The following is a 25,481-nucleotide window of genomic DNA, read 5'->3' as shown; positions in this document are numbered from 1 at the left end:
AAGGCGACCCAAAGATTTTATGCAAAGTTTTTAACCATGATTACGACTGGTTCTCTTCTGGCTCTAGTCGGCTTTGTTGGGGCTCTCAATCCAATCGCCATCGTTCCTCAAGGCGTCGTCAATGGCATTCTTTCCCCCGTCCCAGGAGTCACTTTGCCTGTTGTCAAATTTCTCGGTATACCCTATGCAAGACCACCTCAACGCTTTAGCCCACCTGTTATACCAAGCTCATTTGCAGGCAATTCATACAACGCAACACAGCTTCAACCAGCGTGTATTCAGCAATTCAACTGTATGTGATAACATCGCATCTTGTATGGGGACTTTCCTGACCATCTACAGATCCAGATGCTGCTCGTGACTTCACTCTGGCTCTCTTCAATAACCCCCCACCTGCATCAGAAAGTGAAGATTGCCTATATCTCAATGTATATGCTCCATCTGCAGCTACTCCCGCTTCGTTACTTCCCGTTATGGTGTGGATCTATGGTGGAGATTTGCAATTTGGCTCAGCGTCATCTCCATATTATGATGGTAGTAATATAGCTGGAAAGCAAAATGTGATTGTGGTAACTTTCAACTACCGAACTAATAGTAAATATGCTCTAGAACTCTTGCAAATTGACGTTATAATCTAGCAATGGCTAATCAGACCAAGTATTTGGCTTTCCTAATTCTCCAGAATTGCCCAACATAGGGCAGAACTTAGGACTTCTTGATCAACGACTAGCACTAGCTTGGATCAGAGTCAATATCTTAGCATTTGGTGGCGATCCTCTAAAAGTAACAATATTCGGCGAATCCGCAGGCGCACTATCTGTGGATGCTCTCGTCACCAGTCATCCAATTCTTCCAACATTCCGCGCAGCAATTATGCAATCTGGACAGGACAGCATTCGGACCCTAACAGCCAAACCAGGACTTGGCTCCATTTCTGGTACCTCATCTTGGAATGCCCTCGCTGCTGGTCTTGGCTGTTCAACCGGCAGCGCGCTTGCTTGCTTACGAGCTGCCGATGCACTCACCATTAAATCTTACATTGAGCATGCGGAACTATCGTTTCAGCCAGTTGTGGACAACGTAACTCGCGTTTCGAACCCGCAACTTAAGAGATCAAATCGCCAAATTGCAAATGTACCGGTACTTATCGGCTCAAATGCTCAGGAAGGTTCTGCTTTTGTTTATGGACAAAGCAACATTACAGCAGCTTTACAAGCATTGTTTCCGGGCAATGCCACACTACAGGCTAAAGTTTTTGCTACGTATTCTGTCGGCAAAGAAGGATTGAATACACCCGCTGCTGTCGTCGAACAAATTTATACCGATATAGTATTCCAATGTGTACGTTTAGCTCAATTCCATCTTTCCATTCCACAAACTTCTAACTAACTCTCCACTCCATAGCCTAGTGCTATTGTCGCAAACTCAAGCTCCGCCGCCGGTTACCCTACCTTCCGTTATTACTACAATGCAACCTTTGCCAACATCCAACCAGTCCCAGGCCTCGGCGCTTATCACTCCTCAGAAATCCCCCTCGTCTTCGGTAACTTACCGGCAAACTCTACAGTAGCCGAAAAAAGCCTAAGTGCCTTGATCCAAAAGTCATGGGCCAATTTCGCCAAAAATCCTCAAGTGGGCCCAGGGTGGAATAGACTGAATGTCAATGCAGGCGTCAATCAGGTTGCTGTGCTCAACTTTGATGGGTTAGGAAGTGTGAATGGAGGAGCACTGGATAAGCGGTGTGCTGTTTTCAAATATGATTTGGGAGGGTTCTAGGGAGATATATGCATACATAATTCTATCAGTTTTCTGGACCTGGAATTTATTGCTATCATGTATTGTCGTGTGTTCTCACGATGTGCATTACATTCTACCAGTGGCTTGGTTCGCAATTAGCTCCGAGAAGATTGCGTACACCTTGCACATACATGCATATATATATACAGCACATGTAAGACCAAAAAAATATTGATACACCGTAAGCCAAGTATCCTAAATAGGAGATTTTTGACCTCTAGTGTCTTCTCCAGTATTGGGGGTTTGCGGGCAGAATAGCTTATCTACTGGCCCATTAATATTGGGTCCAAATTTGACTTCAGGAAAAACATCAATTGTCTAGACTTTGGAGTGAGATTGGTGGCACATCAGTTTGCTGACTGTAAAAGATATACTTTCAGTTTTCGTCGAGTTATATACTTGCACGAAACAATTGTACATAATCACATACAAATACAGCTTCCGTTGCGCAAAACTTCGATGAAATGTCTCTCGCGTGTAACTGTTGTTTCGCAGGTATGTAAACAGCCGTTAGTAGAACACGAGAGGTACTCGAACGACTGGGGAAATCCGAACCCTGACTTTGATCTATTTCGTATCGCATTATGCGGTCTCACAATACTTTTTGTCTCACAATCGGTAAGTGGGATAATGATATTCCGATGCTGATGCTGATGCTGATGCGATATTCATATACATCGTGACACGTGTAGTCTTAAGGTTTTTTCTCACGGTAATCAATGCAAGCTTATCTCCGTAACTTTATTCGATTTCTTCCATGTACTCAGAATGTACTCTTACTGTCTCCATAGAATATCAGCCTTGCTGACTTCGTGTAAGACTACCCAGCACTATCTACCTACCTATCGACCGAGCAATTACGCAAGGAAACTTAGACAGACAGACAATGCTCACAAGGTTCTACGAGAGGCGTATATTGGCTTTACACAGCCATATCATCTCAGCAGCTTACCGTAGATTTATTGACATCAATATCGTTCCGAATATTGTTCCTGATATAACGGAAGATTAATCACGAGCTGGCGGTGGAGTGAGTCAAAATGAAACATGTAGTCGCGGGATATATCGCATGAATATCAGCTCAGGTACAAGGCATAAATTCTTGATATTCAAGGTTTGGAGACTCCGATCTTATTTTTTGTGCGACGTGCGATGTTTATCTGAAGAATGTTTAGATGAAGAGCGCTTGGTAGTGACATGTTTCATGCCTTTACTGATATCTTATTTGGCAGCTGAATAGAAACTCTGAATCAGCGAGAGCTAAAGGAAGAGTCAGACGAAATGCATTAACAGACAAATTGGGTAATGGATTGAAATTTTGGTTCCCGTCAGCAAGAGTAGCGAAAGCCCGAAAGCCTCAGCGGGAGGAGGAAGGCTTGCAGATGCGCCAAGCTGGAACCAAAGGCGTGGATCTTAGGCTTGCAGATTTCACGATTGGCACGATGGAGCGAATGATTAGTGGAGGTGGAGGTTTCTATTTGGGGACTCGATGGCTGGCTATTCCTGAAACTGAATCGCTACATGTTGATATGCTATATGAGATGACACGAGACGTCGTCTTGCTGTACTTGTTGGTTTTTTTCGAAGGTATTTGCTCCTTTTAGTAGAATGTCTCGAATGAAAAATCCATGATTGTCAGTAAGCAAAGGAGCTCTAGTTAAAGTGTCTTTGTAAAATGTCGCTGCTGTCTACAGTATTATTGTCCGTTAAAGACAATGCAACGTGCTGTTCTTGAACCAGAATTTGACAAACAAGACAGTAATATGATATGATATGAGAATGACTCACGCTTTCATCGTGCTAGCATGGCTCTAGCAAGAAAAACTACGTTTGCTCAAAGATAGAAAGGATTTAGCGAAATAATTATCGATCGACAATCAAGTCGGTGATCGTTCTAGAATCAAGTTCTCAGCTTTTACTAACCACAAAGAAAAGAATTACCATCCGCAAGAGGCCTCTGAATGTTAGAAACCCGATGCATGTGTGTCCACAGTTGATATTACCCAGACGAGCGATCAAATATGACACCATTTCTCTTAAGCCGAAATTTCATAAAAGAAAATACGTAATGTAGAAATATTTGGGAGACCAGGAATTCACTGCCAGCGTATATTTCATTTGGGGGTTTCACCACAATCTGGGGGTAAATGCTGTGCATAATTGCATGCAGATTTTATCAAGCATACACGGGTCAAATAGCCGAATGCTACATTACAGACGGCGAACACGAGAATATTTCAATACTTGATTTAATTGCACAAATATATAAAAATAACTCCAGGTAAACAGAGGGAAGAATGTAACATCGCCCAGCTCGTATTGTGGTTTGACTTAACACAATTCCATCTTTGAATAGAAAATAGGTCTCGTAGCAAATCGCGCCGCACCCCAATTACTTCGGATTTAAAGCACCAGAAGAAAAGTTCAGAAGATAGCAAGAAAAGAAATGTGAGGTAAAAAATGTGGAAAATTTCTAAGATGATCAAACAATTGAACCGCCCTTGGAAGTACAGGTTGCGATGACCGAAGCCGGCGTCGTCGTCTTTGTGATTGTGATCCTAGAGAAAGTAAGATGTTAGCAAGATTGTATCAGAGTATGAGACTCCTCAAATAGATTGGATTCCACGCAATGAAACATATGCATACTTGTATGTGATTGTCGATGTAACTGTGGTGATGGTGAAAGTCTGAGTAGTCTTTGTTGTTGTAGGTGTTGGTGCCGTTACGGTTGCAGTAGTTATTCCGCTGCGAATAGTAACTGGTACAGGGGTACTATGGTCTTGTTAGAAATTAGAAGATTTAGAAGGGGGATTGATTCTTACATAGTGGTCAATGTAGTTGTAGTAGCTAAGTGAGTGAGGTGTATTAGTAAATACTAGCATTCATCATGCAAAGTTCAGAAAGTAGTATCTCACCTGTGCTGAAGAAAGTTGTAGTAGCAGCAGTACTGGTAACAGTGGATGTGATCCAATCAGATGTGATTGTGTCAGTAACTGTCACAGTTGGAACATCTGGAGCACGCTTCTTGAGCTTCTTTGCCATGACGCGACCAACAGCGCGACGTCCAAGAACATTAGCAATGTCAACAATAGCATCTCGGTTTTCAAGATTAGCCCTTGGAGCTGGGGTAATGACTGCAGCTGCGGGTGCTGGCATGGCAGTACGCTTGACGGAAGAATTGGATGTGACACTTTGAGCCAAGAGAAGGAAATGTTGATTGGGGTATACGTCCTGCATGGGAGGCTTGGTTGGAAGTCTGCATGAGGCCGTTTTTGTAACTGTAACGATTGGGAAAGTGTATTTTCTTGAAGTAATAGTCCGTGTGGAGGTGGAAGTTTTCGTAGTTGTAACCTTCTTGGGTGTAACTGTGACGGTATTCTTGGCAGTGGCGGAAGCTGCAGTGATGGTGACAGCAGGAAGCGTGGTTGAATCGGTATCAGTAATGGTAGTTGGTAGAGTTGTTGATGGTGTCACGACATTCGTGATATTCACTAACGAACGTCAAACTCCCAGAACTCTCATCAAATCACTTTGAGCAACTTACCGGTCGGAATGTACGTTACTGTGGCTTGAGTTCCAACGGTGAGTTGAAATGTTCTCTGAGCGGCGAAAGAAGCTCCAGCTCCATTGTTTGCCAAAATAACAATGGTCCAAGTTCCGCTGTACATCTGATTTTTGGAGATGGGACTGACAAACGTTAGTTAAAGTGTCACTTTAAGTCCTTGAAAAGTATAAATACCATGTTGAAAGCATGTTGGTACCGTCAGGTTGAGTCTCAATGTCACTGCACTCCCATGAATCGTCATTAGGGGCAACGAGAATCACCTCAGCCTCGCCTGAGCATCCGGTAAATTGAGTGACGGCGGTGAAGCTGGAATTATCTGCGCTGTTGATGAAGTAGTTTCCTCCATTCTGGAAATCGATACCATATGATGCACAGTCTGCCTTGACATAAGTAAAAATGGATGTTAATACAACGAACGTGTAAGAGAGATAAACGATTGAAGAAAACATGATGAAAAGTCAAACGACGATGATTGATGAATTTGATGAACGTGAGTACGATTGGGTTCGCGGGGTCATATAGCAACTTTGATATCTGAGGATACTTTATGAGCTGGATCGACTGTATCTGAGTCGTTCCGCTCCTCGCCGAGCCCATCCAAAAAAAGAAACATACCGCAGCTACAGAATCGTAGGCACGCGCAACACTACACAGGATTGTCCAAAACTACCCAGAATATTGATGGATTTCATCTGACAGAATGAAAAATATCCATAAAGCAATAGAAACGGAACGTCTCCAGCTTCTGCGTTACACTAGATACCAAGATACAAGCCTTGCTGTGCCGCACAACAAACTCAAAAAGTCGATCTCGAAGAATGATCCTTATTGGCTTCATTGCTTGATCTCATCTTGTCAGATGCAATGAAGTGGAGTGATAAATGTGGAGAGAGCCTGGAGAGTGCAATGAGAGGAAGGATCAATACGAAGGATGATGTGTGTGCTGACAGTGACTTGAGCGATACTTCAAAGCTACTATACAATAATGTGAGATGACTAGGTATCTCCAACTATCTCTGACTCTTTCTGACCTGGACGCAGATGAACGCCACAATCTTCATCTTTGCAGCTGTCCTACTCTCGGTATCGGTACTGGGGTAAGTATACCGTGTATCTTGGTCATTTTCATATAAACAAGGCTTTAAATCGCATTTCCAACTCCGATACGACCGTGTCATAGTTCAGCAGTCCTTGCGATCATCAGCATGCTACAAGAATATATGCCGCTCAGTGAAGAGTGTGTTGGATACCAAGCCGCAAGGCTTTGTTTCTTTTAGAATATCGCGGATGTCATGGTACAAACAAGATCGGGGCAAGAAAACCCCAAGGTTCGGGCAAACCCTGTAAAAAAAGAAGCCCTGATGCAGGGTAAACGCAGGGTAAACACGTGCGCCAGAAGCCTGAAGACTAAGCCAATAAATAAACGAGCCGCTGCTGTGGCTCACTAATTTTAAGCCAAGGATAGGCTGCAGATTATCAAAAACAGCTGCATAATATTGTTTTGTCAATTTTTATTACCAAATCAAAGATTCATTCGACTCTTTTGACTCTTTTTGGTGATTCTTGTGATTTGGTATCGTTTCGTATATTTATTTCCCGTCGGATGCTTCCGGAGGATGGATTAAATGTGATTTAGCGTCAAAAGTTCGTGAATAACGGACGACTTAGGCCCAATTGAAGCCCAGTTCCAGGTGCCCAGACGCTAAGTACACACTAATATACTTGTCAACTAGACTAATTATTCAGTCTTTCCAGGGGGTTTCTGCAAGTCTGAGTAAGCAAAATTGGTGAGTTCACTGAATTTGCACTCACGACATCTTCCATAAACCATCGATCTTAAATTCTACGGCACAAAAGAAATCCTAGGTCCATCAACCCGTCAAAGATCAACACAGTCAAAGCCAAGCGAGCTAGTCATCTATTCCATGAAGAAGGATCACACCTGATCATTTCAGCCTCGCAAACATGAAGAAATTCGGCCTCGGCATAAGATCGTGATATTGATAATCTTCCTGTGGATATCTTCGGAAACGGGAAGCATACGTATGCCAATAATCGTGTGAGATGCAACTGTTGCTATTGTTATCATCTTTTCCCGTAGAATCTCGGATGTGGAAGTTTGAACGAATCTTGGCGTGCCACCAAAGCAACTACAGTATTGTCCGAGGGCTGACAGCATATGTACTATGCTGCCGTGCCTGATTTTTTCTACTAATATCACAAGCCATGCACTAAGGCTTATCATTCTAGTTCTTGAGGATTAGCATCATGTAGAGTGGTGTACACTTTTGAAGTGATCCTGATCCGGAATCTTGATTTCAATCAACAAATCAGATGATTGGACATGGAATGTTTTCAGCTGAAGTCACAGCAATTTTTGGTCATTGGATGTTCCATCCCGGGATGCAAATAAGCCACGAAGTTTTTGATAAACAGTGCCATTTGATAGCGCGTATGGTAACACTGTGATGGCTGCTTCTCCTGCTTGTCAGTCGAGCCTCACCTCGTGTCAGAGACGGCACCGCGATCTCGTGTGCATCGACATGGGAATCCAGAAAAAGCATCTCCATGCTAGTCACAACTGTCAGAGTGTTGATCTGACAAGATAAATACATCAAGTCTCACTTGAATGCGCAAATATTACTCTCTTCAGATCAATTCCCTCAAGTTTCTTTCTCTAACTTGCTCAAAATGAAGTTGTTGAATATTCTACTTTTGTCTTCCGCTGCCATTGGAGCAATCCTCCCAGCTCAAATCAATGAACGTGATGGTCTAGTGAAACGACAGACGGTCTCCAGTAGCAAGACAAGCACTTCATCGAAAGCTTCCAGTACTTCATCCAAAGCTTCCAGCACTTCATCAAAGACATCATCTGGTACCTCCAAGTCCTCAAGTTCGTCAACCTTGAAGTCGTCATCAGCTGGCTCATCATCTTCGAAGGTTTCAACAACTACTTCAGGCACGTCAACTTCTGTTGGTACCACGACAACTTTGAGCTCAAGCTCCACCTCTGCTCTTTCTAGTCTGGTCGCTGATCCTGCTTGCACCAATTCGCCATTCACCAGAGCCTGTTGGGGCAATGGCTTCAGTATTGCAACTGATTTCGATACTAAGAACCCCAACACTGGTGTCACCAGGAAATATAATTGGGAAGTGACCAACACGACTTGTGCCCCCGATGGAGTTACCCGGCAAAATTGCATGTTGGTTAATGGCCAATATCCTGGACCAACCCTATATGCTGACGTAAGACTTTTATCGCTGCTCTCGTAACATGTGCAAATTGCTAACATACTTTTAGTGGGGTGATATGATCCAAGTTACCTTGAAGAATTCCATGCCAGATAACGGTACTGGTATTCATTGGCACGGACTTCGACAATACCACACCTGTACAGAGGATGGTGTACCAGGAATCACAGAATGTCCCCTTGCTCCTGGTGATACCAAGACATACACTTTCCAAGCGACCCAGTTCGGCACGAGCTGGTATCACAGTCATTACTCCGCTCAATATGGCGAAGGAATGCTCGGTGGAATCGTAATCAATGGGCCCGCAACTTCTAACTATGATGTTGATCTTGGAGTATACACCATCTCAGATTGGTATTATACTCCAGTGTTTGTACTCGGTGAAAGAATAGCTCATTCTCAGGCTGGGCCGCCATCGGGTGACAATGGACTTATCAACGGTAGTATGGTCGCTCCTGCCGGTCGAACTGGTGGAAAATATACCACGAACACCATAACCGCAGGCAAAAAGTACCGTCTCCGTCTCATCAACACTTCAGTCGACAATCATTTCATGGTGTCATTAGATAATCATGCTTTTACCGTGATCACAAGTGATTTTGTTCCCATTGTCCCATACACCACAAACTGGATTTTCATCGGTATCGGCCAAAGATATGACGTTATCATCACTGCCAACCAAACTGTTGGAAGCTATTGGTTTCGAGCTGAAGTTCAGAACGGGTGCGGTACTAACAACAATAATGGAAACATCAAGAGCATCTTCACCTATTCAGGAGCAGCTAGTACCACTCCATCATCTTCAGCTACTCCATACACTGGAAGATGTACCGATGAAACTGGACTAATTCCTTTCTGGGATAGCTTTGTGCCCAGTGGTCCACTTAGTGGAAATGTTGATCAACTCAACGTCGCCATCAATATTGGTGTCGATGCCAGCGGACCAATCGTAACATGGGGAATCAACCTCAGTGCCATTGATGTCGACTGGAAGAAACCTATCCTGCAATACGTACTCGATGGCAACAATTCCTGGCCTGCTTCAGAGAATTTGATTGAATTGCCCAATGCCGCTCAATGGTATTATTGGATCATTCAAGAAGTACCTGGAAATGTGAACGGAAACCCAGTCTCTATCAACGTCCCACATCCAATGCATTTACACGGTCATGATTTTTTCCTTCTGGGTACAGGAGTTGGAACTTACAACAACACAATCAATGCACCAAACCTTGATTACGACAACCCAACTAGAAGAGATGTTGCCATGTTGCCCGCTGGAGGATGGATGGTTCTAGCATTTCAAACTGACAACCCTGGTGCTTGGTTAATGCATTGTCATATTGTAAGTATTTTCTTTCCACGAACCACTTCCCAGAACACTCATACTAACACACAATCAGGCATGGCATGTAAGCGAAGGTCTCGCGGTACAATTCCTGGAAACCAAAAATCAGATCAACGCTGTAAATCCAATCTCGCCAGCATTGACGAATACCTGCAATAAGTGGAATGCATGGTATCCATCTCAAGCTCCCTATCTCAAGACCGACTCTGGCCTTTAGAACTGTGTTGATGCGGGGGTTTTGGGCACAATTTTGTTATTTTTGATTGCGTGTTTGATTCTTTGAGGATGGCTGAAACCTTTCCGGGGCTCGGTTCTCTTGTATTCGATTGTATCAGTATATAAGTAACAACTTAGGGAGAGGGTGTTGTACTTTGTTTTTCGGAAAGGCAACAATTCTTGTTTTGGGTGGGTGTTTTGTATTGTTTGTTATAAATTTGGAATATAAATGCGAGATTTCTCCGCGTCTATTGTATTATTGAATATGATTTATCTATCATCGATAAATGTGTTTAGTGCTTAATATGATTTGAGTAACAAATAAGGCGATGTAATCGTCAAATACTGTACCTTACTTACAGAATTTTTTCATGGCGCAGAAGTGCTTGTCCGATCATGCATTCGGCAAGCCTAGGTGTCATAAATTACACTCCACCAGAGGATTCTAGAAGTCATAAAGAATGATAGAGTTGAACATCCAGCGTGAATATGCATCATTGCGCTGAAGAATTCTAGAGCCAATGAGAGATATGCAACAAATTCTCTGAAAAATGATACGCGATCAATAAAGGGGCATTGAGCTACTGACCAGGGTTGGACTAAAAACAAAACTAATAAAGCTTGTTATCTAAAACTAGTCAACTTCAACTGCACGGACTTGAAACAAGGCTCACAATGACATCTCCCCATTTCCAACCCACTAGGCGCCGAGACACAGAATCCCCGGATATAACCGATGTCCCTACATCTTACACAACCCCACATCTTGCACAACTTCAAATTCACTATTACTACAACTTCAATATTTAATAATAATTATAATTTATAAGATATCAAATTGAAACTTTTGAATATTTATAATATAATATAATATTATTATATAGAGTTATTAAATAATTAAATTTTAAATCTTATTGATATTTAATCACTTGTCTTTTTCTAATTCTAGTTTCTATTCCTTTCGCCTTATTTTTTAAATTATTAACTTTCTTATTATTCAAAAGCTTTATAGTTTTTTAAGATATTAAATCTATTATAAAAAAAACTTTTGAAATATCTTTAATCTCTTTAATAAATAATTTGGGTATTTTATAAACTTTTCTATTATATTTTTTAAAACCCTATAGAATCTAATAATTAATCTTTTTTTGCTTAACTCTCTTTTGTATTTCTAAATACTTTTTTTGCTTTTCGATTTGCTTTTTAGTTTTCTTTAGTTTTTTAATTTTCTTATTCTATTGAATAGCAAGCTTTTTAATGAATTAATATATTTTAACTCTCAAAATAATATTAGGGGAATATAAACATATTTTATTTATTTCCTCTCCTATTAGATTTAATTTTTTAAATCAAGTTCTTTTCTTTTTTTCCATTTTAATAACTTTTTTTAATCCTTTTGTTTTATATAATTGAATATTAACTTATATAATATTAGTAAAAGTAGTTTTGAAAAACTTTAAAATAATATTAAAATTATTTTGAAGCCAAAATTCTAATTTGAGCTTACAAAAAGCTTTTGTAGTATATAATATTTTAAATTTACTTTCAAATAGTTATATTGATATAGGTAATATAAAGAAAGATTTAGATATAATATTAGTAATAATAGCTTTTTTATATATAAAATAAATATTTATTTTTTTAAAGAAAAAAAGTATATTATATATTATATAGATTTGAATCTAAGCTTTTTTAAATATAATCTAAAAATTCTTTTTAATAATTTCAGATAATCCCTTGTTTTTGTACAATAAATCATTCAATATTATATTATAATTTATTAAAAATAAAAGGAAAAAGCTGTAATTGAAAAATTGAAATCGATATATAGAATATAATAGCAAAATTAGTAATATAATTTTCAATTTATTATATTTTGATATAAATTCTATATTAATATAATTAGAATAATTATCTATAATGAGTAGATAATATTCTTTATCTATTTTTTAGTATATATAGTATTAAAAAATGTTTTTAAGCTATATAAAACCAAAAGTATTAAATGATTATCTATTACTTGGAAACTTTGCTAAAACGTTGTATTCCTTTCTTTCTATTATTATTATATATCCTAAAGGTCCCTGATTCCTTTTTATTAAAATAAAAATAAAATGGTATACAACTATATTATTTAATTAAAGATATATATTAAAAATGTAGATAAATTTTCGAAATTCATTATAGAGTTTTTATTAAATTCTATTTGCTTAACGTATTAATAATTTTAGTATCTTTAGTAAAATGAAATCAAATTAATACAATCCTTTTTATTTCAATTCTATATATTCTTGAGTGATATAATATATTTTTCGATGTTTTTATTAATTAAATTAATAAAAAAAAATGGATTCATAAAGCTTTTATATAATAAAGTTAATAATAAAATGAAAACTCTTAATTAAATTATAAAAATATTGAAATATTAATATTAATTAGTTTTCAATATAAATTATTAATATACCAAAAATACTGATTTTTAAAAAATATTTTATATCTTTTAATAAAATAAACTATCTAATTCTTCCTTATAGACTAATTTATAATCTTTTTTATTAGATTTTTAATTATATAATTTATAGAAGATATAAATTTTTATATCAATTTATTAATCTAATTAATTAAATCTTTTTCTTGCTTTTTATTAAAATATTAATAAATATCTTTATAAATAGAAATATAAAAAGCTGATTATTCTTTATATTACCAATATAATATAAAACAATTAATATTATGGATTTTTGTAATAATAATTATATTGGGATTTTTTATAGCTTTATTTTGAATTATAGTTTGCTTTATATAGCCTTTTATAACTAATTTGAGATTTGATATAAATACTATAATTTATAAATTTTGAGGTTAAAAAAAATTGTGTAAAATGTGGGGTTGTGCAAGATGTAGGGACATCGGTTAGAGAAGCCCGAATAGAAATTCCTAAAGTCTAGAGCTATTATTAAGTTCATAAAGCAACACAATAATTGTGTAACAGTGCTACATATTAGGAGACTACTAGAGCGCTTATCGCAGCGCTTTATGCGCTTTTACAAAGCGGTGTTGGGGCCAAAGATTGGAGTACATTGATACGCGGTCGAGAAGCGAGCTGGTGGGATTCTTTAGCGCCGAGGCTCTGCACTCATTGTATCTGATAAGATATTGAAAGTTGTTTCTGCCCAAAACATGGACAATTGATAGATCACATCAGATGTAATCGTGAATTGCCATATTATATGAATCTCGAGGCTTTTTGGCATTTCATTCACAAAAGCGCAGATATCTCGACATTAATATGCATTCATCAAAAGGTACGCATTCATATATGAAATCGGAGAGAGAATACACCGACAGTACTGTGAAAGCAGGGAAAGGATTGGGTCAAAAATCAGTGCGACATGTGTGTATACATTGGGCCAAACAATGCTTGGCAAATCCGTCCCACCATCTTGGATCGTACTGGCTGGTGCAAGTCCAACTACTAACGTCCCGTCGAAACTTATAAATGTTTGCAACATTACTTGAGGAATACAATGACGAACATCAAATGATAATTAAATTTCCTCTGGTCATCACCTCTAGTTCTAATCCTGTACATAGTTTCTTTTCTTCTTCTACGCAGTCATAAATTCAACGAAAATGTCGCGAACACATAAGTCTAGTATCGCTCTAGCCGAAAAAAATTCAATAGAAGACTACGATTCATTTCCACTTCCCATTTACACTTATTTCGCAGAATATGAAGATCATCGGAAGCGACTTCGCATGAGACAGATTTATTGGATTCCAACCAGTCACGATGAATCGCAAGGCCATGGAGTAGTTTTTCTAAGCGAAGTGTACAAAGTATTGGCGGATGGAAAGACATTTCCCAAGCCAAAGGAAGGGTTGAGGTCAATGTTTCATATCAAACCAAGAAATCGAGATCGGCTTTTCGAGTTGATAGAGATATTGTATAAGGGTAAGTCTATCTGGAGCACAATGAGCGGACGTCATCAGGTGAGTACTTTGCGTTTCCGTGAGACGATGAGAGAGTGACGTAGCTAACATGGTTCAGGTCAGAAAAACTCATTTGGCCTTTCTTGACCTTTTGAAGGAAGAAAAAGTCATTGAGGATAGTTATGAAACCTCAAAAGCATACTTTCAAAAAGACTTTGAAAAGGAATGTGAAAAGATGCGCGTGAAGGTAAACAAGAACAAGATCGCACAACCAAAAGATCTCAGTCCGAGTCAAAAAGAAGCGAAGAAACCACACCCTGTACCCCATGTCAAAGTTTAGCAGAGATATAATCGCGTGTGAGGAAATCAAAACCCCTTTCTGGAGAATGTTGTCTGAAAGAACGAGCTGGGTAGGAAACAAAATGCTGAAACACGAGGTTCCTATTGCAGACCATTCAATTATTTCCCTACGAGATACAGGAATGAAGAAGACAAAAATAGTGTTCTTCCAAACCATCTGGAACCCTCTGGCTTTGGGAATTGACTATTTGAGATCAGTCGCCTCTGAACGATTTGATTGTATTGAGATACGATATCATTTATTTTGGAATGCTCCATTTGGAGTTAACACTCGAAGTGCTTGCTTTTTTTTTTTTTTTTTTTTTTTGAGAGGCAAAGAGTTATTATGGGATATCGGGGAGGTGAGATGAGAGCGAGGTAGCTGAAAGTTATTAGGCGTCTACAAGAGCCATCTACTAATCAAATAGGTGCTAATGTTCAATCTTATGGTGTAATGATGTATATACCTTCTAAGGCTTGAGATTTTGAGTTGGCAGTCTGCATATAACTCATTCATTAAATTGAATCGAGTAGATAGTAATATTAACTGATGTCTGCTCTATATCATTCAGAGGATAATTCCTAAAGATTGTTTTTAATCATACATCGATGAAGGAAAGCGAAAAAAGTTGAAATAGTCCTCTCCACTTAGATTTCTCCAAAGTATATAATATCTTTAAAAAACACACAAATATCATTCCGAATTGACTGATTAATCTAGAATTTTGAATTGACAGACGTAAACTAACGTTACAACTCGAATCGACGCTCAATATCCAGCTCTAATATCCTCAAGGAAAGGGTGTAATGATGAAATGCCTAATGCGTATTGATCAAAACGTGAGCTAGAAGACAAAATGGAATTCTTTGATCAAGTACTATATGAATATGAAACGCCATGCAGTCAATATTTCTACACCAACCAACCCCACTCCGTTTCCAACAAAAGCAAAGACCCTATGAGCACCTCGAAAAAAATTCCCAGCAACCCATGGCCAGCCACCCAGCCTACAGACCTTCCAAAATCTCCTCGACAACCGCCCCCAGCATTCTTAACCCATAAGACCTTGCCACCCTCCCCCACCCTTCAATCTTCATTTTCATATCTCCTCTATCTACACTTTCCCCCCACTCTCCTCCACACCCACACCCCTGTCTCAAATCATTAACCTTCAATCCTTTACATCTGACACATTTCAAATCTTGGCCCACCCACTCTCCCACACATCCCATCACTTCCCCAATAATTCTCTCTTCAATGCCTAGATGTTCAAACTCTCCATTACAGAATAGACATTTCCAGCTCCAACTTCCTTCACTGTTAGGAAGTAAATCTTCATCACGACAGAAATCCATATCTCTTGACGTCGTACAAGAATCGCAGACCACGCTGAAGAGTTTGGCAGAAGTAGAAGGATTCTGAAATTTAGCAGCGTTCGAAAATTCGCGGATTTCAAACATTTCTAAAAGTTCTTTTCGTAGGAGACGAGCTTCGAGTGTGATATTTTTGTCAAGAGAAAGAACTTGCATAAGACTCTTTACGAGTTCTAGTGCTGGGTTTGTGGGTTTGAGATGCGAACCAGGGAGAACGGGAAATTTGTAATCTTCCGCAAGTTCGGGATGGAGCATTTCATCTTTTTGTCTGCGAATAATACCGGCGATTTGTTTCTTGAGTGGTTTCTCAAAACTTTTTCCAAGAATGATTTTATCTTCTTTGTCATCTCCTAGATTTCGGACTGGAATTTGAGTGGCGCGAGGGGTAGAATCAATGCCAAGACGCGGCTTCTTGAGATTATGCATTATATCAATAAATTCTAAAACCCAGTCGTTGAAGATTTGTTGGAGTTTGTCGGGGAGGAAGTTGCTCAATTGCCAATGCATGATGTTATCCAGCGATTGATTTTCAGCTTCGACGACTTCCGAGCAGCCTTTACCGCCGTAGTTAAATTCATCATACCAAACTAGATAATCCCAATACTCTTTGATTTCGAGGTCTAGAAAATGGAAAAGAGGTTTTGCCTTGATCGATTTGAGGATATATTGACTGTATGCATAGGCATTTCCGACTTCAGCTTTAGTGGTTTGTAGTAGAAGTCGATTTGAGTTTGCGAATACGACATGAGATCCGACACGCCTGAAATCGGTCATGAGTTGTTGGAAAGCCTTTCGAGACATCATTTGTACGTAGTAATGTAGTGAACGATCGTAGAGAAACGAGTCTGGATTTTCAACCCAGCGGACAAGGTGCTGCACCATGATATCAGCCATGCTACTACCTCTGCAAGCTTCAGTCCACCAAGCTTTGACCATCTCTCTGAGAACTGTAACACCGGCAGTAGCAAAAGCATTCTCGGCATAGAGAACATTGGTACCATCGCTAGGAGCATCGTCTGATGGCGCGGCAGGATTGAAAGATATCGAGTCACTTCCTTCAAGCTCATTGATCAGAGATGACGTCAAGATGGTATTGATAGCCAAATTTCTGACATCAAGCTCAATACAAACTGATGGATAGGTACCAGGATTGTTTACTGAAGGCATTTGCACAGTGTCAAGACCGCCAAGAACATCATCGAGTTCATATCCAGCATGATCTGGCTTTGGACCACCAGACCACCACAAAACAACGTTGCTCCTTTGGAGTCTTCTCGCATAAGCCACATCGATCAAGAAACGAGGATCGTCTCTTTCCAGGTTGCAGAGTGGAACATCTCCATATCTCGCGAGCTCAGTCAAATGAATGACCCATTCCCCGAGGTTTAAGTAATGACTGACCAAGCGCTTTGCTATGACAGATTGCCAGTTTAGTGGAGGGAGTTTACTATCTTGAACGTCTGATTTCAGGGGAAGTATTGGCAAGTCTCCTAAAATAGGCACGTCATGTACCAGTAATCTCCTTTGTGGAGACTGGACAACGAGCATGAGTGGTTTGGACTCATCATTCTTCATTTTCTTGAAAAGGTCACCAACTTCAAGCAATGCTTTTCTTCTTGTTGTGACTTGGCTGATTTTGAACTGAATCTTTTCTTGATACTCGAAACAATTTTGCCAAACTTCTCCCTTTGCATCTTGATGGCGTTTGGCAATGGCATCTGCGTAAGTTTTAGCGATGTTAGGAAGATCTTGTTCGGCAACCTTCGTCTTCTGGAGAATGACAACATATGCCTGCTCTTTTGAAGTTGAGAAGAGTGCAAAGATTTGTCTATCACCAGCAATAACATGGTAAAGGAAGAGGTATTCCATCGACGAATTTGAAAGATATGGATTTTTCGACGAGGCGCGACGGAGTCCAGATAAATCGAAGCCTTGCTCGAGACCTCTTCCTAGGACACCAGGTTGCGTCTCATCAAATGTGCACAAACTTCCCAATTGAAGAACAGCACGAATATTTAGTGGAACTTGCTTCTCATAAACACCTTCCACACTCGGATGATTGAAAAGTAAAGATATCTTTTGCGCTTCGTTTACATAGACATCTTCGGACATTGTAAGTTTGAACAAATGGACGGATGGATGTCCGTTCGGTAGTGTATGAGTGACCTTCTCCGCTTCACAGCCATCAATTTCAATATCTGGTAGTTCCTTGCCTTTCAAATTAAGCAAAACTGTTCTCGGAACCTTGACTTTCAATGTATGTACCTTCGAGTCGATAAGAACGAACGCAAGAACAATACCTGGACTTTCAGTACCTCTCAATTGCAATACCTGCCACGTACTCTTGAATAGTTGTTCGGCTTGATTTTGGAAAGTAGTCGCAATGTTGCTTTGGGCGCCACGATTTTCACCAAAAAGATGTCGACGTCGTATTCTTGCCTGTTTCTGAATCTTCCATTTTTGTTTTTGATACTCCAAAAATCCTTCGTAGTCTTCGCTTGGTGATGGCATCTTATCAGGAAGTGCTGCAAATGGATTTATGGAGACTGCTACAGCAGGTTCTGGAGACTTTCTTTTCATAAGTTTCTGCGTCGCTGAATTTAGCTGAGAGCCCAGAGTCTTAGGTTTCAGAAGTTGCGTTCCGAAGTCTTCCATATCGGCCATTCTTGGATCCTGTAGATTTGATATGTCTTCAAGGGGAGTTTTGGTAAACATATCAGTCATCTTCTTTTGCTTCATTTTGTCATCTTTGATTCGAATTCTTCTCTGTAACCAATCTGGATGTGCTACTCTGGGCACTGGATTTGAACATTTTTGAAGAGCTGCAGGAATAGTTATGAGTTTCTGGATGACAGACCCAAGACGCTCAGAGTAATAACCCCAATCTAAGAGCGCTCTTGGATCCATGTCTGTAGGATCCTCCTTCAGCCATTTGCGCAGAAAGTGTCGCTTTACTGAAATATCCGATGAGAAGATAGCAACCGGAACAGCTCGTTCAGTCACTGGTGCATGCTTTGGTTTAGCGCAAATGATGTACTTGCAATTCAAACCTTTGTCTTTCACCATTTGTTCACCCAAGAATTCCGCCAAGCGCTTTGCAGTAGTGATTGAAGTTGATTTTTGTGTGCCATATTCCTCCAAACTCTTTGACATACTCCTGTTCTCGCAAATGAGGTCGATAAGTTCTGCGTCGGCAAGAGTTCTTCCTTTCGAATCTAAAACATCCAGCCACTGATTCGCAACTTTTGCCACTGCTTGATAAGTCTCTTCAAGAGTTGTACCCTCCAAAAAGAATTTGAAGATTTGCTGTTGGAAAATTTTGATAAGCTTCAGTTCTCCTCTTCGCTTCACCTCGAATCCCTTGAGTTCCGCTAGACTTCCGTCATCGTTGAAAACAGCGTAACGTTTCTTTAAATTCTTGTCCTCTTCCTTTGAAGTAGGGAGAATCATAGCACGATAAGGACCATCGACTTCGAAGAAGATGGAATTGTCGCTATGCGTCTCGTACCTGAAGGTTTTTGGATCAGTAAGAGTTTGGTATTGGTGATTTGTGAATTTGTCATGGACTAGATGATTCAACATCACGCAAGGGTACGAGATAGCCAGTTTCTTTCCGTTCTTCATCTTGAAAGCATAATTCTCCGGAAATGTTGCCGGAAGCATACACCAAATACCATCAGTGTCCAGCTCTAGAGGCCGTCCAATACGTTCAACTAATTGTCGAGCCATTTGAATGATGTGAGCTCCAGTCAAACAAGTCACACCAGCCATCTCCATGGAATACCATCGCGATCCTTTTCTCATGACATAACCATAAAAGGAGTTCAAAATAACCTTGTGAGCCAGCTGTAAGGAGTCGAACAACACAATCATCTTCTTCGCATCTTCGACTTCAGCAGCTGGAGCACCTGCTGACTTAAGAGCATCAGTTTTGCCTTTCCAGACTTTTTGCTTACCCTTGTAATCATATCGACGATCTCTGAAGTCCTTTACAGTATCAATATAAAATGGGTTCTCTCGCTGACATATGATTGCTTCTCGCTCGATAGTGGTCTGGTCGTGAATCTTGTGGTAGATTTTCTGACTATATGTTTGCAAGCGCTTTCGAATCAGCCCAGCCTGCTCTTCGTAAGATAAGTCCTGAAATGATCTCATTGGTTGCTTCGGATATTTTCCTGGAAATCGTTCATTTTCAAGTGAATGCCTGATCATATTATATTCGTCCCTCTTCGCTGGAAGATATTCGCCTCTCCATGCCCAAGGCATTCTCCTATCGCAAGTTTTACCAGGCCGATTGAAGTCGCACGCCGCACAATCTGATTCTTGAATCATAGAGTCGGGTTGAAGTCGATTTGTCGTCATAATGTTTGGGTACATAGAAGCGACATCCAGATGGTAAATCAGGGGGTTTTCGCTTCGATTCGCGGTTTTTTTGAGACTATTCAGGCGATCTGCAATTTGTTGTTTAATTTCCTCATAATTCTCGATATCATCCAGTGACTTCTTTTCTTCAACCGTGATACTGAATTTCAGCGCAGAATCCAGATCCTCGAGAAGTTCATCAATAGCAGTTGTGTCGACAGCAAAGTTGACGGGTATATCAGCTCGGAAAACTCCTGCTTCAATACTCTCCACATGTCCACCAACATAAGTTTCCGACTCCAGCAAATGACCTTCCCAAAATGATTCTTTCGGCGTTACATGTTTATTTGGAAGTACGATCTCTTTCTGGTAAGCCTGTACCATGAGTAACATCTCGCAAAGGGTTCCTGTCCCTTTTCGTAGAACCGCATCTGGTCCTAGAGGAATAATAGTACATAGAGAGAAAATGAAAGGATGTACATATTTCATGTATAAATAGTAAGTTGCTACAGCATCAGAGACGGAATACTCTGCAAGAGTTTGAGGTTTCTCGCTGGCATATCTCAACATCAATTCTGGGTCGATTTCGTCTGGATCATAACCTAGCTTTGCTGTTGTTACAGCTTTTAGACCTCTACTTCCTTGAGGCAGATAACTATCACGATTAACCCAGTGGAAACAGTCCATGTGCGCACTGTAATCACAAATGTACTGATCCTCGCTTTGGCTCCTGCGCCATCCAATTTCCCGGTACATATCGATACCATTAACACTAGCTCGTGCGTCAACGAACGGCCAATCGAAAAAGTCTCCGTTGTATGTCGCTATAACTGTAGGTCGTGCTTCTTTGATATGTAGAAAGAAACGCTCGATAACAGCCTTCTCGTCTGGCTCATTAAAAATCATAAATGGTCCATCGTATTCAGGTTTCGGCGTATATTCGAAGTCCTCAATATCCTCAGAAACAATCTCTCGGTTCGTAATCAAGAATCCTTGCCCATCTATCATGTAGGATATCATCATAATTTGATCGATCGTAGCATCTGGGAATTTCAAAGGTAGTTTGGTCGTTTCGATATCGTATGCCATAACTACTGGATCGGCTCTGGCCAAACGATCTTCCAGGCATTTCAACGTCGTTGTACCGTGTTTTGCCTCTACCGAGTACCATTTTCCCGTTCGTATATCTACAGTTTGTCAGTTGATTTGTCCGCACTTTTATTGCAATTCCCTTCATTACCTTGATCTATCATTACTCGTACATGGTATGGTACATCCCATTCCCTAATATCTACAATAAAATCGCTACCCTCCGCAATAGAAACATTAAGTCGTTTATCATCATCTCGTGAGTCGTCAAACAGATCGAATCCAGCATTTGCACTAATTACCAATTAGTCTTCCGCAAAAAGTCTTCAGAGCAGAAAACTCACCTAGCAACCTCCGCATACGTATCCATTGCATTCATGTTCTTTTTGTTTTTCTCCGCCACCGGCATAATGTCTTTCCTAGCTGCCAGCAGATCCGACACATTCCTAAACCTACACTCAAAAAAACTCCTCCTGTAACCCAATAAATGATTTGGCATTGACAAATCCTCTTTTTCCACTCTTTTTATGCTCTTCAAAACACCCCCTCCTGGCGCTCTCTTAAGCCATTCCTCTGCTTCTGGTTCATATCCTCTTTTGACCGCGACCAGGAAATAGGGTTCGTATTCTACTGTCGCTTTGAAAGTTCCTCCATCGTCCTCGATAAAGTAGCAGTCTACACCGGCTCGACCTTCTAAATGTTTTTCGTCTTCGATAGTCGTAGCCTTTATATTAACCAACCATCCAACTTTCTTCTTGCCAGACTCATGCCGAGGAAATCCCATGGCTTCATCTATCGAATGGCCTAATTTGACAGCTTCCACCTTTTCTTCCAATGATGTACCTTCATTTCTCCCAGACGATTTTTCAAAAGTTTTCGATTTTCGAGGTCCATGATATGCTTGCTTTCCTCCACGGCGGAAGCCATGTTGTGGTTTTCGTGGTGGCATTGTGAGCGAATGTGTGGTGCCAAAATGGCGGGGCGAAAGGGGTGAAGTTGTTTACTCCTGCAAGGAATTGAACAATTCTATTGAAAGAATTATGGTGTTCGAGAAGCAGTCTTTCACTGAATCAAATTACCATGAATATTAAACGTGAATTGGTTGTGAGGTATGGAATTTGGGTGTTTACAAATCGTGAAATTATGATTGAAGATAGTAACTTTTGGCTGCGGAACACAAATTGGGGAACGCGTCGAGTCGCGAAAATATCCATAGTGCGTGGAAATCGTGTAAAGTACAATTCAGCCTTATTAGCAGGGCTAAGTGAGGTGCAACGCAGCCTTCTACGGCGGCCCACATATTTACGTCCCGTCGGTATCAATTCACAAAGCTCCCCTCAATTGTACGACAAAGAAGTAATTCACAAACAACTTTTTACAGCAATGGCAGACGATACTAGAAATTCCAATTCTACTCTACGGGGTCCACCTCCTGGAGCAACCTCACCGCCCGATCACGTCAAAACTCCTAACAAAGTATATGAAGTATTCCACACGCCACCTGGAAATGCAAATGCCTTACCAGACGGCTCGGGGCAGAATACTGCAGGTGCACATAAAGAGACACCTACTTTAGGAGCAGCAGTCAAGACTGTACGATGGCAAGATTTCTCACAAGTTCATATGTATCCATGTGCTAGGGAAAGTTTTCTTACTGGAATTGGTGGGGGCTTCGCAATGGGTGGAATCAGGGCTATATTTGGCGGTATGCTATTGCGATTGTGTGTCTTGGGCTTGAACGACCGAATGCTAACGCCTTACTCAAGCGCCGATACCTAAAGCCGCGAACTGGGCAGTTGGGACATTTGTGTTCTCTGCTTTTGGAGCCTATGAATTTTGTTTGTACAGACGGCGATTAGAACGAGCACATATGAAGCGTGCTGTAGAAATTATTGATAGGAAGAAAGCAGAAAAGGAGGCACAGGCAGAAGAAAGGAGGAAAGAAAGGAGGAGGCTGAAGGAAGAAGCGGACAAAAAGGCTGAAGAAGCAGCTAAGAAACCAAATTGGAAGTTTTGGTAAAGAAGTAAAAATCCCGAAAACAATGTATTAGCAGCCCCATACTGCGCTATAATGACCATCTATCCCGCTTGCATAATTTCGTATACTCAGAACTTGAGATCCTGTCCTTTTCATAAATACCCCGAACGCCTTTCGGTACCTATACCGATGATAATTCCTAAGCCATGTCTCGAGACTATGCTCATAACCAAACGCTGTAACCATAATTTCCATCAAACTCCTGAAACAATCCAATACTAAAAGCTCAAGACGGTGAAATGATTACCGGGTTATCAGAATCAATAAACCTTACTCTCCTGGCTACCTTCTCAGCTTCTTTTCTGGCGGATTCCTCTGTTCCTCGTCTTCTTTCACTCCTTCGAGCTCGAGCTTCCCTTGCTTCCCGGCTCCTGTAATCTGCCATTTGTTGCTTCCGTCTTTCCGTTCTAGCATAAGCAAGAGCAGGCGTTGGCCGGAATCCAATTCCATTTATTCCCTCTCCGTCATCATCTGGATCGTCTGGTTTGTGTCCAGTGATTTCATTATTATGCCATGTCAAAGCAGCTCGGTCCGGATCCACAAGCTCCCTTTCTTCTTCCATGGCATCTCCAGATTTGGACAATGGCGGTGTACCCATCCTCTTCTTTCCCCGAGACGTAGAATCAGCCAATCGATTGATGGATGGATATGCCCTGGTCAAGCCATCCTTTTCTTTTGCATCACTTAATCCGGCTCGGAATATTATGGGATCAACCTCGTTATGAAGCCGAATATTATTTCCCAACTCCCGAATTATTAGATCGACTTTCCTTTCTTCCCCAATGACAGCCCTGAAGGCTTTCGGTTGTGGTGTCTCAGGAATTTCAGCTACTGTACTCCCAGTCATATCCACATCATTAGAAGCAAACATTTTAACCCTTTTGCGCATATCAGATTCAGCATTTTTGGCTTCTTGAACCTTCTTCTTGAGATTCAGTTTGTTGACATCTGTGGGTCCATCAAGCGCAAGACCCTGAAAGTGGTATGCGACTTTTGTACGTGGACTACCTTGGCCAGCTTCTTCTGGAGATAATGTAGGTAAAGAAATCGAAGTTTGGAGACACATAGGTGAGGAATCCGGCGGAGTTGGTGCCTGGGGATCATTTCGTTTTCGTTTTGGAGAATCCGTAAAAGGAGATATCATGATTGCATTATTTGAGATGGTAGTATGTTAACTTTTGAAAGCTAGAAGCAATGGACCGTGGTTGTCATTTAAAGCAGTTGATGTTGGTTACAAAGAAGGGGAATGGAGTTGAAAGTGGTTTGGTGGTTGAAGGCCCAGGTGTGTCAGTGGAGTGTGAATCAAAGCAATGTCACTATTGGTGCGGGGTTCAGCCACAGTGAGACGGCGCTAATATAATCCTCGAATCCTTTTACACCTTTTTTGTTCAATCGAAACCTTGGTCTGGTACTATAAAGGAATTGATGTACGACATAGTGGATTCATGATATGTAATCCGCTAGCAATTCGTTTTCAGCGAATCTACAACAATTTGTTATACTGAGCTTGGATGTGAGAGGGTCTTTGAAAGCTCAAAGGTCCATTTTCGAACATTAATCAACAAAATATCATATTGAATTGTTAGAGTTTGTAGAACAGACAGGACTCAAGAGCTACATTCTATAGTTATGATCAGGCCTTGATGGATGCTATTTAACCCTCCAATCATACAAGATAAGCAGGGATTATGTGAATGCTATCATTCACCATGGTTGGTTCCAACATGTAGCTATCACTTTACTCTATGTTTTCCAAACGCCTTCCTGCTCCCTTTTCTCGACCCAAACCAATAGTTCCCTCAAATCCTTCTTCACTTCCACTTTCTCTCTATATAATCCCTCGTTGCAAGAAATTAGTTCTTCCATAGTCTTGGCCTGCTCGTTTTCTCTCTTGAGTCCGGAAATTCTATTGCCTTCAGTCTCAATATTCCCAGCTCCCGTGCCTTGACGCATTTCGTTGCCTGTGCTCGCTACATATCTTCCTTCCTCATTCCACCAAGTCCTTCAATTGTCGTTCTCATTTTTTAGGATTGCAATTTCACTGCGATCCTCAAAGAAGATTCTCCCAGTAAACCAAATCGTTCCCATAAGAGAAGAGAATGCGACGATAAAGCAATTCTGGTAAAACTGTACTTTGGTGGCTATACTTTGCGGTCTCTGGGATTGTG

General features: G+C 40.5%; 8 protein-coding genes across 8 annotated transcripts; 4 read left to right on the top strand and 4 right to left on the bottom strand.

The window, feature by feature from the left end:
* Positions 1-36: 36 nt before the first annotated feature.
* Positions 37-1,776, top strand: EAE97_009426 (uncharacterized protein; the record flags this gene model as incomplete). Its single annotated transcript, XM_038879941.1, has 4 exons — positions 37-292; positions 343-594; positions 659-1,341; positions 1,405-1,776. 4 exons carry the CDS (start codon positions 37-39, stop codon positions 1,774-1,776), a joined length of 1,563 nt encoding a protein of 520 aa, XP_038729052.1.
* Positions 1,777-4,279: 2,503 nt separating this feature from the next.
* Positions 4,280-5,811, bottom strand: EAE97_009425 (uncharacterized protein; the record flags this gene model as incomplete). The annotated part of the gene is made up of 6 exons (XM_038879940.1): positions 4,280-4,355; positions 4,444-4,569; positions 4,620-4,644; positions 4,713-5,288; positions 5,342-5,484; positions 5,537-5,811. 6 exons carry the CDS (start codon positions 5,809-5,811, stop codon positions 4,280-4,282), a joined length of 1,221 nt encoding a protein of 406 aa, XP_038729051.1.
* Positions 5,812-8,053: 2,242 nt separating this feature from the next.
* On the top strand, positions 8,054-10,179 carry EAE97_009424 (uncharacterized protein; the record flags this gene model as incomplete). Its single annotated transcript, XM_038879939.1, has 3 exons — positions 8,054-8,608; positions 8,664-9,959; positions 10,018-10,179. The coding sequence occupies 3 exons, from the start codon at positions 8,054-8,056 to the stop codon at positions 10,177-10,179; spliced, it is 2,013 nt and encodes a 670-aa protein (XP_038729050.1).
* Positions 10,180-13,811: 3,632 nt separating this feature from the next.
* Positions 13,812-14,451, top strand: EAE97_009423 (uncharacterized protein; the record flags this gene model as incomplete). The annotated part of the gene is made up of 2 exons (XM_038879938.1): positions 13,812-14,171; positions 14,230-14,451. 2 exons carry the CDS (start codon positions 13,812-13,814, stop codon positions 14,449-14,451), a joined length of 582 nt encoding a protein of 193 aa, XP_038729049.1.
* A 1,007-nt stretch (positions 14,452-15,458) lies between these two features.
* On the bottom strand, positions 15,459-22,224 carry EAE97_009422 (uncharacterized protein; the record flags this gene model as incomplete). Its single annotated transcript, XM_038879937.1, has 3 exons — positions 15,459-21,373; positions 21,427-21,569; positions 21,620-22,224. 3 exons carry the CDS (start codon positions 22,222-22,224, stop codon positions 15,459-15,461), a joined length of 6,663 nt encoding a protein of 2,220 aa, XP_038729048.1.
* A 434-nt stretch (positions 22,225-22,658) lies between these two features.
* Positions 22,659-23,295, top strand: EAE97_009421 (uncharacterized protein; the record flags this gene model as incomplete). Its single annotated transcript, XM_038879936.1, has 2 exons — positions 22,659-22,980; positions 23,042-23,295. The coding sequence occupies 2 exons, from the start codon at positions 22,659-22,661 to the stop codon at positions 23,293-23,295; spliced, it is 576 nt and encodes a 191-aa protein (XP_038729047.1).
* Positions 23,296-23,539: 244 nt separating this feature from the next.
* EAE97_009420 (uncharacterized protein) lies at positions 23,540-24,457 on the bottom strand (the record flags this gene model as incomplete). Its single annotated transcript, XM_038879935.1, has 1 exon — positions 23,540-24,457. The coding sequence occupies one exon, from the start codon at positions 24,455-24,457 to the stop codon at positions 23,540-23,542; it is 918 nt and encodes a 305-aa protein (XP_038729046.1).
* A 599-nt stretch (positions 24,458-25,056) lies between these two features.
* On the bottom strand, positions 25,057-25,266 carry EAE97_009419 (uncharacterized protein; the record flags this gene model as incomplete). Its single annotated transcript, XM_038879934.1, has 1 exon — positions 25,057-25,266. The coding sequence occupies one exon, from the start codon at positions 25,264-25,266 to the stop codon at positions 25,057-25,059; it is 210 nt and encodes a 69-aa protein (XP_038729045.1).
* Between the last annotated feature and the right edge of the window lie 215 nt (positions 25,267-25,481).

Source organism: Botrytis byssoidea, assembly GCF_014898295.1.
Source record: "Botrytis byssoidea strain MUCL 94 chromosome Unknown BBYS_022, whole genome shotgun sequence".
NCBI lineage: Eukaryota > Fungi > Ascomycota > Leotiomycetes > Helotiales > Sclerotiniaceae > Botrytis > Botrytis byssoidea.
This window is presented reverse-complemented; position numbering and strand designations above follow the sequence as displayed.